The 15,732-nt window shown below is 49.4% G+C and overlaps 1 protein-coding gene across 1 annotated transcript in view; it reads left to right on the top strand.

Moving 5' to 3' along the window:
- Positions 1–15,732, top strand: part of LOC117369320 (nodal modulator 1-like) — a 110,055-nt gene that overhangs the window by 58,584 nt on the left and 35,739 nt on the right. Inside the window, exons 17-18 of the mRNA XM_033963747.1 lie at positions 4,490–4,553; positions 8,400–8,495. Coding sequence (XP_033819638.1) covers positions 4,490–4,553; positions 8,400–8,495 — 160 coding nt within the window. The remainder of the gene's footprint in view (positions 1–4,489; positions 4,554–8,399; positions 8,496–15,732) is intronic.

Raw genomic sequence — 15,732 nt, 5'->3', positions numbered from 1 at the left:
TGGTTTATTTATATATATTTTTTTTCTGAATGATCACAATGTAAGAGTAACATGTCTTCCTTTTCCATCTTATTTCTATGATTTCTATTACAATGATATATAATTTCCCTTCATTCACAAGTATGGGATCTCATTATTTATAGCTGAGAGAGTAGAAAGGAGGATATAAAAGATAAATGATAAGGAGTTTAGGGGGTTGGGAACATATTTTGGTTGAACTATAAATAAAAACAAAAAAAAAAAAAAATTTTGACGAGAGAATACAGCAATTGCTGGATGCCTTACTGCTGGTCCTGAAGCAGTGGAAAAGAATAGACTCCGCGAAACACTGGCCATGTCGGCATTTTTACAAACAAGCACTGCTTAAGATAAGTAGCTTTTTTGTCAATATTTTCAACGTGTTGGATAAGTGCATGCTAACAAATGATTGAAATTACAAACAAGGTGGACACTGGTGTAAAGTCTGAGTGGAGAAAATATTGATGAACAAAATATCTCTATATATATATCTATATATCTATATATATCAATAATAAAACGCTAGCGCGCACATGCGCTCTCAAATTCGTGAGGTGTGGTGCCGTGAGGTGTGCTTCTGTAGCAACATTCTAACCTCACGGCGCATGCGGGGGCTGAAGGCGCGTGACTGTGCTCTCTCCCTGTCCTCGGCGCGTCACCGCCCGCCCTCACTCGCCGCTGCCTCTCACTCGCTGCCTGACCACGTCCTCGCCGTGTCACCTCACTCGCCGCCGCCGATCCTCCTCTTCAGAGCAGCCTGCGATCGTGGCCGGCTTTAAAGAACCTTGCAGGCCGCTCTCCAACCTCAGTAGCACGCTCCCTCTGATGCACGGGATCGTGTCAGAGGGAACGTGTTACCGAGTTGGAGAGCGGCCTGCTAGGTTCGCTAAAGTCGGCCACCAAGATCGCAGGCTGCTTTGAAGAGGAGCAGGCCATCAGACACCGGGATGGAGGGGAGGGTAAGAAGGGGATCAATACCGGGAGCCAGGGGGAGAGGGAAAGGGAAAGGGGGCTACTTTGGGGGGAGGGGTGTGCTGGGGGGAGACAGAAGGGGCCATGGAGAGGGAAAGGGGGCTGCTTTGGGGGGAGGTGTGCTGGGGCCAGCTTTGCTCTGGGAAGAGACAGAAGGCCATGGAGAGATAGGGAGAGGGAAAGGGGGCTACTTTGGGGGGGAGGTGTGCTGGGGACAGACAGCTTTGCTCTGGGGGGAAGACAGAAGGGGCCATGGAGAGAAAGGGAGAGGGAAAGGGGGCTGCTTTGGGGGGGAGGGGTGTGCTGGGGGAGACAGAAGGGGCCATGGAGAGATAGGGAGAGGTGTGCTGGGGACAGACAGCTTTGCTCGGGGGGGGAGGAATACAGAAGAGGGCCATGGAGAGACAGTTAGGGAGAGGGAAAGGGGGCTGCTTTGGGGGGGAGGTGTGTCCTGGGGGCAGACGGGTGGGGGGGAGGAGACAGAAGGATACAGACAGCGGCCAAAGAGAGAGAGATAAAGAAACACAAACAGACAGACAGACACATCTATTCTAGCACCCGTTAATGTAACAGGCTTAAAGACTAATATATATATACAAAAAATTTGAGAAATTAGAATTAGAAAATCTTAATAATTTATATAAAGAAAAGTGGAAAAATGAAAAAAATGAGTAACAACATCAGGTCCTTCGGCCAATGATTGGAGCAAGGAGGAACAACTCTTCGCTGATCACTTCAGTTTGTGATAGTACAACTGTGCGTAGGCTCCAACTCTGAGGCCTTTAGAAGTATACCTGCAAAACTGGCTGATAGTTGTTAGATGTACTTCTCTGAATGAGTGGTGTGTTATATGTTCTGTAATTCCACTCGGGTTAATTTATTTAGGTGGTATTCTATGACTACCATATATAACAACTATGACCAGCAATACAGCATATATGCTGGGGAACAGACTCGCTTTCTGGTTTCTAATGCATATTCCTTATTCGGGGACCAGTGGGTTATTTCTGTCTACCAGCCAGGACTTTGTAGGAAGCCTCAAACTTCAGAGACTTAAACCCCTCCTTCTCATACCTCATCACTGGTCTTGCAAATATCAGTCTTCCTTCCTACAAGCCAGGTTATAGGAGGTTATCTTTTCTGCTTGTGTTTTCAGTCTTTGCGTATGTAGTTTTCACCTTTGTGCTGTGGAGGTTCCCTTTGGGTCAGCTCTGACTGCGGAAGATTGCAGACCTTTGGAAAAAGTCTGCTTCTGGGGGGTTCCCTGCTAGGCAGTAAGCCCCTTGGACAGTCTGCACATCAGATCGGGGCTCAGGGACCGTTCCCTTGGGAGCTAGGTCACCCCAGGTTCGTCCGCTAGTGGGTTGGGCACAGGCTGCGTGGTTCCGTGGAGGTGTGACTGGGATCGGAGCCAAATTGCATTTCTTCCACCAGTCGTCTGTGCGGCGTGTCCGAGGGTGGCGGATGGTCCTGGCTGTGAAGGCCGGTGGAACAGTCAGAAGATCAGAACTATAGCTTTCTAGTTCTTTGAGGCAGATGATCTCCCTGTGAGCTGTCAGCTCTGTATGCAATGTTTTCCAGTCAGCACATGGTTCTGTGTGTACAGGCTGACAGCCTGAATCTGCGATTCTGGGGGGTCATAAAGTTTTTTTTATTTTTAGGTGGTCTCCCTGCATGCTCTCCCCCTCCCCCCCCAAATCCTAAAATTGCTGTTTTTTTATGTGTTGTTGTGATTTTCCCAGGCTGTTTTTCATCAAAATAGACACTCAAATCAAACATTGTGGAAAATCCTCAAAATACAAATTCCTCCAGTCCATTTAGGCCTCCAAGGCTCGCTGAAGAGTGTTCAGGTCTTAGTGAGCTGCCTGGCTATGTCTGGGGCAGATGCTAAAACTCTCAGGGGGTGGGGCCTCTGAACCAGGATCACTAAGCTTAACTTCTGGCAGCTGCTCATTAAAACCAGCACGACTTCTAATAGAAGGATATTGCTCTTACATATTCCTTCACTCCAGTGGTCTGGTTTGTTAAGAGTTCAATAGCAAGAGCTCCCTAGGGATCTGCAAGAATATAAAACACTTGAGAGCTAGTGCGGGTCAACTGCGATAAGAGACATAACACTGGAAATAAATCCTGTTGGTGAGGAAACATCTGTGAAATGCCTGTCTAGGGGACGTTATCTCCTGCTTATTTTTTTATACTGCTTTGATATAGTTTTAGATGTAGTGCAACATCAAAAGACTTACCTTTGCCTATTACGGTGCTGGGCTATAAGGGTTGTTGTAAGTCAAATAACAGATGCCACCTCTCTTCTTTGTGGGTCACACAATCAGTAATTTGAACTGTGATGGTTTCAAGGGACTGATCAGTGAACTATGAGAGCCAAACAGCAAATGTACCAATGCTGATGAGAGAGATATAAAAGAAGTAGGAAAGGGTAAGGTACTGTCTCACCCCCCCCCCCCTATACACAATCATTTAGCCTGGTGATGGCCCTGTCTCCTTTTTTAATTTTGCTGACCATTTCTACACTGCTTGGTATCCTGGACCTTTAGTTGCCAGTCAGCATTAGCCCCAGATTAGTTAGATTTTGTCATACTATAGTCCTGCAGAAAATCATAACTGGTTTATAATAGAGCTCTTAGCTTTGGAAGTTGTTGCAACATATATATTTTATCAATAGTCTCATGTTGAAACAAATTTCAATGGTCTTTCACTGTACACACAAAGAGCTCTCTCTAATGCTAGTCAGGATACAACTGTGGTCCTTTTCTGGGATTCTTTATTCTCCACTACTTTTATATATCGGTTGGGTGTGACGACATATCCTCATTACACGTTTAGCAAAAGTATGTTCTTTATCGGCCCTCCAGACCGGCACGGATGGGTTTACACTCCTCTGCCAGCAGGTGGAGACTGAGAACACACTGAATACTTACAGTACAAGTGGGCTGTTCAGTCCCTCATAGAATCAGTCTGTTCTCAGTCTCCAGCAGGTGGAGGTGGTAAGCCTGTGCAGTCTTCTTTTAGGCCTTGGCAGGGTCTGTTGGAAAGGTTAGGCAGTGGCCCTTTTATCTGCCCCTATTTTTAGCCCTTTTCTGGAGGAGAGTGGGGTGCAGTGGTTAAAGCTACAGCCTCAACACCCTGAGGTGGTGGGTTCAAGCCCACGCTGCTCGTTACGACCCTGGGCATGTCACTTTTAATCCCCCCATTGCCCCAGGTGCATTAGATAGCCCACCAGGAGAGATGAAGAAAAATGCTTGAGTACCTGAATAAATTCATGTAAAACCATTCTGAGTTCCCTTGGGAGAATGGTATAGAAAATTGAAGGAACAAATAAATAAATATTCTCCACTACTTTTGTATATTGGTTGGGTGTGACAACATGTTTAGCAAAAGTATTTTATGTGCACAATAATATCCTAAAACATTAGATGTTAGCGTTTTGATGCAGCAGAGTTTTTGATTTTTGCAGTGACTCATTGCGATACTATATTTTTAGGTGTCTACATCGTGACCCCACGCTCCTGTCATCAGTTTGAACATGACTACTACACTTACGACACGTAAGGCGTCACATGTATAGTTAGAACTGTATGTTAAAGCTATGCTTTTCTCAGTAATACATAGTCATAACTAAGCTTGGACTGTATGTTCCTCAGATTTACAGTGCCATAAGGTTATCGGCTATGGTTATGCTCTGGAAATTTGAGTTTTCATCCACATTTCCTCTCTGTTTTGTTTTATTTGTATTTGACCTGTATTTGTTTCGTAATCGCACGGTGCTAAGCACTGCTTTCTTGGGTTGACTTGATTTGTTTTGATGCTTTGTTCTTCTGCCTTTTGATGCAGGCTGTGTTCACAGATGTTTTTTCCTGTTCCATCACTTCCTTTGCACTTTAGCTTATATTGTGATCCCTATCCAGGACAGACAAAGAATTTCCTTGTGCTTCAGTATTGCATCCAAACGGTTCTATTAATTTCTAATGTTAAAAATTTTTTCTTCTTTGTTGTATCCACTTTCTGTAACTGCATCGAACCGAAAGGCATTTTGCGGTATATAAATAGTCTTATGTAAAAAGTCTTATAAAATGAAGCCATTGAATATTTAGGAGTCTTATGTAGTAAATCCTAAGGCCAGTAAGTATGCACGAAAATAATGTCCAGTGCGATAATGGCTTAGTCCAACCTCTTCCCTCACTCTCAGGTTTTCAGGATTTTTTTCAATGAATATGCATGAGATCTATTTGCATACAGTCGAGGTAGTACGTACAAATATGCATGAGATCTATTCATTGGGGAAATCTTGACTGAGTTGCAGCCTTCAAGGACCCCCGGCTTTATATATACACAAAAACTAAGGGCTCCTTTCACAAAGGTGCGCTAAGCCAAAAATCTACCGCCTGCTCAAAAGGAGGCAGTAGCGGCTAGCGTGTACGGCAATTTAGTGTGCGCTATTCCGCGCATTAAGGCCCTAGCACGGCTTTGTAAAAGGAGCCCTAAGTCCCCAAACAAGAAAATATCCTATATAATAAGACTAAGCGCACATGCGCACTTAGGATTTCGTGTTGCCTGCCGCTGTGGTGTGTGTTCCGTGGCAGCCAACCCAGCGGCAGGGAACATTCTGGCCACTCCCCTCCTCCCGCCCTCACTCACCCTGGAAGCCAGGCAAGCTCTCTCCCTGCCCGCGTCCTCAGCAGGGAACACACCTCGGCCCTCACTCGCCGCCGCCGCTGCTGCTGATCCTCCTGTAAAGAGCAGCCTGCGATGGTGGCCAGCTTTAGCGAACCTCGCAGGCCATTCTCCAACTTGGTAGCATGTTCCCTCTGACGCGATCCCGTGCATCAGAGGGAACGTACTACCGAGGCTGGAGAGTGGCCTGCGAGGTTCGCTAAAGCCGGCCACCATCGCAGGCTGCTCTTTGCAGGAGGATCAGCAGCGTGAGAGGAGCCACCGCCGGCACTTTTAAAACTTAAAACAAAAACCTTCAGCTGCAGCAGGCCAGCCCGCGGGAAGGGAAGGGGGAGGGGCCGAACGGAGCAGGCCAGATCGCAGCGAGGGGCCAAACGGAGCAGGACAGCTCAATTAAGAGAAGGGAATTGCTTCACAGGGACCTGGAGGGGAAGGGAAATATCACTGCTGCTTCTGCAAAGGAAAGTGGGGGGGGAGAGAAGGGAATGGGGAGGTGGGGGAAAATGCTGCTACTACTTCACAGGGATCTGGAGGGGAAGGGAAATATCACTGCTGCTTCTGCAAAGGAAAGTGGGGGGGGGAGAGAAGGGAATGGGGGGAGCGAAATGCTGCTACTACTTCACAGGGACCTGGAGGGGAAGGGAAATACCGCTGCTGCTTCTGCAAAGGAAAGTGGGGGGGGGGAGAGAAGGGAATGGGGGGTGGGGGAAAATGCTGCTACTACTTCACAGGGATCTGGAGGGGAAGGGAAATACCGCTGCTGCTTCTGCAAAGGAAAGTGGGGGGGAATGCTGCTACTACTTTACAGGGACCTGGAGGGGAAGGGAAATACCGCTGCTGCTTCTGCAAAGTAAAGTGTGGGGGGGGGAGAGAGACAGAAAGAAATACAGACAGACAAAGGGTGCCAGGGAGAGAGAGAGAGAAAAATAGCAAGAGGGAGAGAGACAGAAAGAAAGGAAGAAAGAGACAGGAGCAGGGAGAGAGACATAAATAAAGACAGACAGGCATATATTCTAGCACCCGTTAATGTAACGGGCTTAAACACTATTAATATATATAATAATAATTATTTATTTTTATATACCGCTATACCAAAAAAAGTTCAAAGCGGTTCACAACAAGATAAAATACATACAATCAGTAAAATAGAAATGACATAATAAAAACAATCAATTAAAATTGGAATACATGAATTAAGAATCAGTTAAAATTGAAATGCATCAGTTAAAAAACAGAAGTGAGTTAAACAGTTGTAATATTAGGTTGAAGACGTGTTATAGTACTAGGATATAGACATGTCAAATAGACGGGTCTTAAGTGTTTACCTAAAATCAAAATAGGAAGTGGCCTCTAATATAGGTTTTCCTAGCCACATATTCAGTTTGGCGGCCTGGAAGGAAAAAATTCTGTTAAAAAAACTTCTTTATATTGGCAGGATTTTAAAGGGGGATAGTTGAATAGATTTATGGCATGGAAATTAGGATTTCATGGGGGTGTATAAAATAATAGGATATGCTGTGCTCTGCATTATTTTGCATGCGCCCGCTAAAGCCAAAAATGCTCTGGAGCAGGTGCTAAATGTTAATTCTAAAACTGGGAAATCAGTTCACTTTCCATTTCCTGGGTCCAAACCAAGTTAGGGAAGTTTCTACCTTGAACTACTACTAAAATGGTGTACGCTAAATAATAAATGTTAAAACTTTCAGCATGAATTTGTTCATAAGTATCAAAGTATATAGAAACATAGAAATAGACGGCAGATAAGGGCCACGGCCCATCAAGTCTGCCCACTCCAATGACCCTCCCTATCTATCTTTGCGGATAGATCCCACATGTCTGTCCCATCTGGCCTTAAAATCTGGCACGCTGCTGGCCTCAATAACCTGAAGTGGAAGACTATTCCATCGATCAACCACCCTTTCGGTGAAGAAGAACTTCCTAGTGTCACCGTGCAGTTTCCCGCCCCTGATTTTCCACTGATGCCCCCTTGTTGCCGCGGGACCCTTGAAAAAGAAGATATCCTCTTCCACCTCGATACGACCCGTGAGGTACTTGAATGTCTCGATCATATCTCCCCTCTCTCTACGTTCCTCGAGTGAGTAGAGCTGCAACTTCCCTAACCGCTCCTCGTATGGGAGCTCCTTGAGTCCCGAGACCATCCTGGTGGCCATTATCTGGACCGATTCCAGTCTCAGCACATCCATGCGGTAATGTGGCCTCCAGAATTGCACACAGTACTCCAGGTGCGGTCTCACCATGGATCTATACAGTGGCATAATGACTTCAGGTTTACGGCTGATGAAACTCCTGCGTATGCAACCTATGATTTGCCTTGCTTTGGATGAAGCTTGCTCTACTTGATTTGCAGACTTCATGTCTTCCCTGACAATCACCCCTAAGTCTCTTTCTGCTTCAGTTCTTGTCAAGATCTCGCCATTTAGGGTGTAAATCCTGCATGGATTTCGGCTTCCCAGATGACATATTAAAGTTGTCATGTTAAGAATAACAGAACCATTCTAGATTGGTTTTCTTTGACTTTCAGGGTCGTGTCTTTTTTTTTTTTTTTCTTTATGCAGAGATGAATCTGTTATAAAACCAAAGCACTTTAATGCAAATGATTTTTGGATAGAAAGATAGCCAGTAGATTTCATGGGGCAAGTTCTACTTGCACGATGATGTGCCCTGTTTTTGCTTAACTTTTCTGCGTGTTCAATTCACAGGTCTTCACCCAGTATTCTGACGCTGACAGCGATCCGGCATCATGTCCTTGGAACAATTACCACCGATAAACTGATGGATGTGACAGTCACCATTAAGTAAGAGCAACAACATTTTAAAGTAACGCATAGAAACTGCTAATTATGAAGGTTTATTTAATTCTTGTCACTGTAGCCCCTTGGGTGGTGGTATAGTTGATTCAAGAATGACCCCTAGCTTATTAGATTTAATTTTTCTGTGAGTGTTAGACAGGGTATATTAGGGGTCCTTATGACTATTCAGTGCTTTTTGACAGCTGGTAAGAATTTGTTCATTTTTCACGTCTGTTAATCTTTTTTAATGATGCCGGTTTAGAAAATAGTGACAGAATTGTCTTAAGCTGGGGTTTTGCTCTCTGATTTCCAAGGAGAGAATACAAAAGGTTGAAATGTGCCAGTGGTGAAAATACCCTTTTCTTTAGCACTCTCCAGACCAGTAGAGGTTAACTTTACGAATGGGTATATATCTAATCATGACCAGCAGGTGGAGACTGAAAACAAAACTTTGGGACAGTATATACTATCCTCCCTTCTCTATTTCCCTCAGTCTTCTTTCAGTCTCCAGCAGGTGTTGAGTGATCTGTACCCATCTCTCTTGGTAGGGCTGTTGGAATTTGTTTAGGGGTTTATTGTCCCTGTTTTTGGCCGGACGGAGCTTGGTCGGGCCCTGTTTGGGGGTCCGTCCGACCTCGGGGGTGTCAAACCCGGCGGGTCACGAGCGGGGTCCCTCCCCCCACTTCCTCCACCTCCCCACATTTTTTTAGAGGAGCCTCAGCAGTAAGCCTTGCCCCCTAAGTCAAGCAAGGCATATTGCTTCGAGAGCCTGTGGAGTCTGTTCTGTAAAAAAAAAAAAAATAAATAAATAAAAAATCCTGAGGTAGTGCTGGTCTGAAGGGTTGTTTCCCTTTAAGAAAACTGTATTTTACTGTATTTTTTCATGTAACCAGCACTTTTTTATAGCTAGGTCGCGTCTGGAGCAATTGTGCCCTTCTCCGGGGGAGTAGGCCACAATTTTAGTCCAGCCGCGAGGCACTCGCGGCCGGCCTGAACTCGGCGGTTTGGGTCGGTGAGGTGGTGGAGCTCCGTCGGCAGCGGCTGCAGGCGCCCAGAGCTCCCCGCCGATGGTGCCTCGCGAGTCGGCTTGGAGCAGTGGGGAAGCCCGGTCTTCCACAACCGCCCACGGAGGGATTCCCCGAAGGATTCCCTCTCAGCTGATTTTTTGACAGCTGATGCCGACTTGCCTGTCTTAGCGGCTGAGACTGTTCAGTCTTCTCAGCCGCTACAGGCCATGGAGGGAGCATTTTTGGCGGGAACTTCGCCATTTTCTTTGTCTGGCCCCTCCATTTTGTCTGCAACCTCAGGTGACCTTCCCCCTGTATGGCGAACACAGGGGCAGGTTTCAGCATGGACCCCTGCTGGGGCAGGGAGTCCCTGGGGACCCCCAGGGGTTTTTTGCCCCCAATTTATTTTCTTTCTTTGTGCGGACTTTTGGGGGTCCCACGTGCGCCTGGGGGGTTTCGGGGGGGGGGGTTTCCCTCCGCGCCCCCTATGGCTTTGCCTCCCTCTTTTCGTTTGGCGTCCCCTCTTCCTCCTCCCTCATCCAAGCGCCCGCGGGGGGGCTTGGATTGCGAATTGGTGGGCGGAGGAGCGTGTTGGCCTGGTTGAGGACCTGGCTGCTTTGGCGGGCTTCCAGGATCCTCTAGAGGGGACGCCTGTTGGCAGCGGGGCGGCGGGTTTCCCGTCTTCCAGAGCAGATGCGTCCGTGGTGCGCTTTTTTATTCAGAGGGATGAGCTTTTAGACCTGTGTAGCAGGTCTCCTTGGTGCTGCATTTTTGCAGTGGCGCCGCCGGAGACCCCGCGTATGGGGGCCCCTCTGCTTCAGGGGGTCTGTCCTGGTTCCCGCTCTTTTCCTGTGCGTCAGGATTTGCGGGATTTTGTGTTGGCGCAGTGGCCTATGGGCGCAGTTTCGTTTGGTGTGCGCCTTGGCTCTTGGGTATCCCGTCCCGGAGGGAGGTAGGGCTACCTTAATTTCGCCAATGGGGAACGCGGTGGTCTCGGCACTTCCTAAGCGGCATACCGTGCCTGTTATGGACGGTTCTGCTCTTAGGGTCTCGGAGGCGCGTGCGTTAGAGACTCTTCTTAAGTATGATTTTGATGTCTCTGCCTTTGGGGTCCAGGCGGCTGTTTGTGGGGAGCTAGTCGCTCGCGCCGTGTTTCGGTGGGCTGAGCGTGTCCTGGATCGGGAGTCTGATGACTGGTCTCTAGTGGATCAGGAGGTAGCGAAGATTGCGATGGCTGCCTCGTTCCTCTCAGATGCTCTTTATGACTTGGTGCGGATTTCGGCTAAGTCTATGGCATGGCCGCGCGGCGTATTTTGTGGCTGCGCGCTTGGGCGGCGGATTCTGCGTCCAAAGCTAAGTTTACTAAAGTTCCCTTTAGGGGGTCTTTTTGTTTGGAGAGGAATTAGATGAGTTGATTCAGACTCTGACGGACTCGAAGGTGCCCCGTCTGCCTGAGGACCGTGCCCGCCCTGCGTCTAGGTGTGGGGCTGCCCGGGGGCGTTTGCGGGAATTTCGCAAGTATCGCCCGGGGCGTGGGGCTGCTTCTTTCCCGGCTCAGGGTTTTTCCCGGGGTCGGTTCTTCCAGCGCATGCAGCCCTTTCGGGGGGCCCGTCGGGGGGCAGGGAATCCCTCCGCCGGTTCCCCCGCTTCCCGTCCTGCGCAATGACTCCTTGCCGGCGCCCCCTTTGGTTCCGGTGGGGGCCCGGCTGCGCAAATTTTTCCCCAAATGGGCCGAGATCGCGTCCGATCAGTGGGTCCTTGAGGTGGTGCGGGACGGTTACGCTCTGGAGTTTACCCGCTCTCTGCCGGACCTTTTCCTCGCTTCTCCATGTCAGACTCCATGGAAGACGCAGGCTTTTCGTCAGACCCTTCAGCGTTTGCTAGATCTCGAGGCAGTGGTGCCGGTGTCCCCTACGGAGTGGGGCACCGGCAGGTACTCCATTTACTTTGTGGTGGCCATAAAGGAGGGGACCTTTCGGCCCATCCTGGATTTGAAAGGGGTCAACAGAGCTCTCAAGATTCCGTCTTTCCGCATGGAAACGCTGCGGTCGGTCATTCTGGCGGTTCAGCCGGGGGAGTTTCTTACGTCTCTCGATCTGACGGAGGCCTACTTGCAGGTTCCAATTCGGGCCTCTCATCAGCACTTCCTTCGCTTTGCGATCTTGGGGCGGCACTTTCAGTTCTGTGCGCTTCCCTTTGGTCTGGCCACGGCTCCTCGGACGTTCACCACGGTAATGGTGGTCGTCGCGGCAGCCTTGCGGTCGGTGGGCATCCTGGTTCACCCCTACCTGGACGACTGGTTGATTCGGGCAAAGTCGTTGCAGGAGAGCTCCCGGGTTATGGCTCGGGTGGTGGAGTTTCTCCGGTCGCTGGGCTGGGTGGTCAACCTTTCCAAGAGTCGGTTGGTCCCGGCTCAGCGTCTGGAGTGCCTTGGGGTTATGTTCGACATCTCCTTGGGGAAGGTCTTCCTTCCAGAGGCCCGGGTGAGCAAATTGCAATCTCAGATTCGCCTGCTTTTGGCGTCCCGGGGTCCTCGGGCGCGAGATTTCCTCCAAGTCCTGGGGTCAATGGCGGCGTCCCTGGACGTGGTGAGGTGGGCGCGGGCCCACATGCGTCCTCTTCAGTATGCTCTGCTCCGGAGGTGGTCTCCCCGGAGGCAAGATTTGGATGTTCCGGTTCCCCTGCGAGGCTTGGCGCGCTGCAGTCTGCGCTGGTGGCTCCGGACCCCTCACCTGGTTCAGGGGGTGGGTCTGGATCTCCCGCAGTGGACGGTGCTCCTTACGGATGCGAGTCTCCTCGGTTGGGGGGCTCAGTTTATGGGCCACTCAGCTCGGGGCACCTGGTCCGCGGAGGAGGCCTCCTGGTCGATCAACGAGTTGGAGACCAGAGCGGTCAGGCTGGCGCTGTTAGCTTTCCACTCCCTTTTGCTGGGCAAGTCGGTCAGAGTCCTGTCGGACAATGCCACGGCGGTGGCTTATGTCAATCGTCAGGGGGGCACCAAGAGCACTCCTGTGGCGCAGGAGGCGGCTCGGCTCATGGTTTGGGCGGAGTCCCATCTTCTGGACCTCTCGGCTTCTCATATAGCCGGGGTAGAAAATGTTCAGGCAGACTTCCTCAGTCGTCACTTCCTGGATCCAGGAGAGTGGTTTCTCGGCGCCGGAGCGTTTCGGTTGATAGTGCAAGATTGGGGGCAGCCCCTGATGGACCTGATGGCCACGAGTGGCAACGCCAAAGTGCCCCGCTTCTTCAGTCGTCGCAGGGAAGGGCTGGCCGAGGGTCTGGATGCTCTGGTCCAGCCGTGGCCAACGGAGGGGCTGTTGTATGTGTTCCCTCCTTGGCCGCTGGTGGGCAGAGTGCTTCTTCGCATTGTTCACCATCCGGGTTTGGTGGTGCTGGTGGCTCCGGATTGGCCTCGACGTCCGTGGTATGCGGATCTGGTGAGGCACCTGGTGGCGGTTCCTCTTCCTCTGCCTCTCTCGGACGACCTTCTGATGCAGGGTCCCATTCCCTTGTTCGACCCGTCTCTCTTCTGTCTTACGGCGTGGCTCTTGAAAGGGGTCGCCTTAGCAAGAAGGGATATTCAGACAAGGTGATCGCTACACTGTTGGGGTCCCGGAGGCTTTCTACCTCTCGGGCTTATGTGCGGGTTTGGCGTCTCTTTGAGGAATGGTGTCGGGCGCGGGGAGTGACCTCTTTTCGCGCTTCTCTGCCTAACATTCTAGAGTTCTTGCAGGATGGCCTGGATAGAGGCCTGGCTTGGTCTTCTCTCCGGGTTCATCTTGCGGCCCTGTCGACCTTTCGAGGGTTGGTGTCAGGTCAGCGTTTATCGGCTCTTCCTGATGTGATTCGGTTTCTGCGGGCGGCCAAGTTGCTTAGGCCTCCCCTACGGCCCTCGGTTCCCTCTTGGGATCTTAATCTGGTTCTCTCTGTTTTGGTGCGCCCGCCTTTCGAGCCCTTGGACGACTGTTCTTTGAAGGACCTTACTTTGAAGGCGGTCTTTTTGGTGGCCATTACTTCTGCTAGGCGTATTTCTGAGCTGCAGGCTTTCTCTTGTAGGGCTCCCTTCTTGGAGTTGTCTAGGGAGCGGGTCGTCTTGCGGCCTGTTCCTTCCTTTCTGCCGAAGGTTGTTTCTCCTTTTCATGTCAATCAATCGGTGGTTCTCCCGGTCTTGGGTGGTCGGGAGGGCTCTTCTGAGCAACGGCAGCTGCGCAAGTTGGATGTCGGTCGGGTCCTTCGCTCTGATGTGCAGCGGACCCAGGAATTCCGATCATCTCTTTGTCCTCCTGGCTGGTCCTCGTCGGGGAGCTGGCGCTTCTAAGGCTACTATTGCGCGCTGGATCAAGGAGACGATTGCTTCCGCTTATCTTCTGAAACAGCAGCCTGTTCCGGAGTTTCTCAAGGCTCATTCCACTCGGGGTCAGGCGGCTTCTTGGGCTGAGTCGTCGCTCGTGCCTCCGGTGGATATTTGTAAGGCTGCGGTTTGGTCCTCCTTGTATTCTTTTGTTAGACATTATCGGGTAGATGTTCAGGCGCGTCGGGACGCGGTGTTCGGTGAGCGTGTTCTGGTATCGGCCCTTCGGGGGTCCCGCCCGTGAGAGGGACTGCTTTGGTACGTCCCATTCGTAAAGTTAACCTCTACTGGTCTGGAGAGTGCTAAAGAAGGAGAAATTAGGTTCTTACCTGCTAATTTACTTTCTTTTAGCTTCTCCAGACCAGTAGAGGTCCCCACCCTGTCTGTTGTTGTTGTTGTTGTTGGGGCTGTTTTCGCGGGCAGTTTTTGTTTTTTGCTGCGGGTTCTAGTATTTTTCTAGGGCCGGGGAGAATTAAAGAACAGCGGCTGTGGCTCGGCTGGCTTAGCTGGCGAGCTGTGGGGACATTTTCCTTCGGGTATTTCTCCTCTGCATTTTCCAACAGCATTTGGGTATGTTATTTGTTACTCCTGTTCGGAGTATTGTTTTCTTCCTGTTTTCCAGTTCTTGGTTCTGCTTGGCTATTCGGCAGACTGAGGGAAATAGAGAAGGGAGGATAGTATATACTGTCCCAAAGTTTTGTTTTCAGTCTCCACCTGCTGGTCATGATTAGATATATACCCATTCGTAAAGTTAACCTCTACTGGTCTGGAGAAGCTAAAAGAAAGTAAATTAGCAGGTAAGAACCTAATTTCTCCTTTTATAGCATTATTCACGACAGTCATTTTGTCTGAAATCTTAGAGGGCACCTGATTTGTCATAAGGATTGAAAAATATTATAGGCTGATCATTGTTTATGTAGAGAGGCCTGAAGCACAAGAAGACGAGCGGTAGTCACGGCCTCTATTCTTGGCAGGATAAAAGAAACAAGATATCCAAATTGTCAGGCCTTCTTGAGGCAGAAAGCAGGCGGATTCACAGCTGACAGGGTAAGCTTCAGGAATAGAGTGTATTGTCTACTAGAAAGAAGATTAACGAGGCCATTTTTCCATACTTGTCTGCCACTTCAGACCACATCTGAGAGAATGCTGAATATTTTGGCACTTTGAAAATAGTTTGTATATACAGAGCTGGATTTAAGAATTTGGCGCTCGTAGGCGAGACGTGATGCATTCTCCTCCAGAGATCAGAGAGAAGGAGATGAAGGGCCATAGTGACATACACTGAAGCAGCACTAGCATATGACCCTAGAGCAGGGATCTCAAAGTCATTCCTTGAGGGCCGCAATCCAGTCGGGTTTTCAGGATTTCCCCAATGAATATGCATTGAAAGCAGTGCATGCACATAGATCTCATGCATATTCATGGGGGAAATCCTGAAAACCCGAATGGATTGCGGCCCTCAAGGAGGGACTTTGAGACCCCTGCCCTAGAGTAAATGGAAGCAGGATCCTCTTTAGTTTGGGTATTTGGCATCTTCAAAACTTGGTACCCTAGGCCAGTGGTTCCCAACCCTGTCCTGGAGGACCACCAGCCAGTCAGGTTTTCAGGATAGCCTTAAAGAATATGCATGGAACAGATTTGCATACCTGTCACTCCATTCCATGCAAATCTCTCTCATGCGTATTCATTAAGGCTATTCTGAAAACCTGGCTGGTGGTCCTCCAGGACAGGGTTGGGAACCACTGCCCTAGGCTATACATCTGTCCTAAAAAACACAAAAACAGAATACACATTTTTGTAGATATCTTTTTTTCATGAGTAAAATCAAGGAGAAATCAATGACATCACTTTCTTTTCCAGAGATAAGTAAAAAACAGATTTGGCA

This window comes from Geotrypetes seraphini, chromosome 11 (genome assembly GCF_902459505.1).
Source record: "Geotrypetes seraphini chromosome 11, aGeoSer1.1, whole genome shotgun sequence".
Classification (NCBI taxonomy): domain Eukaryota; kingdom Metazoa; phylum Chordata; class Amphibia; order Gymnophiona; family Dermophiidae; genus Geotrypetes; species Geotrypetes seraphini.
This window is presented reverse-complemented; position numbering and strand designations above follow the sequence as displayed.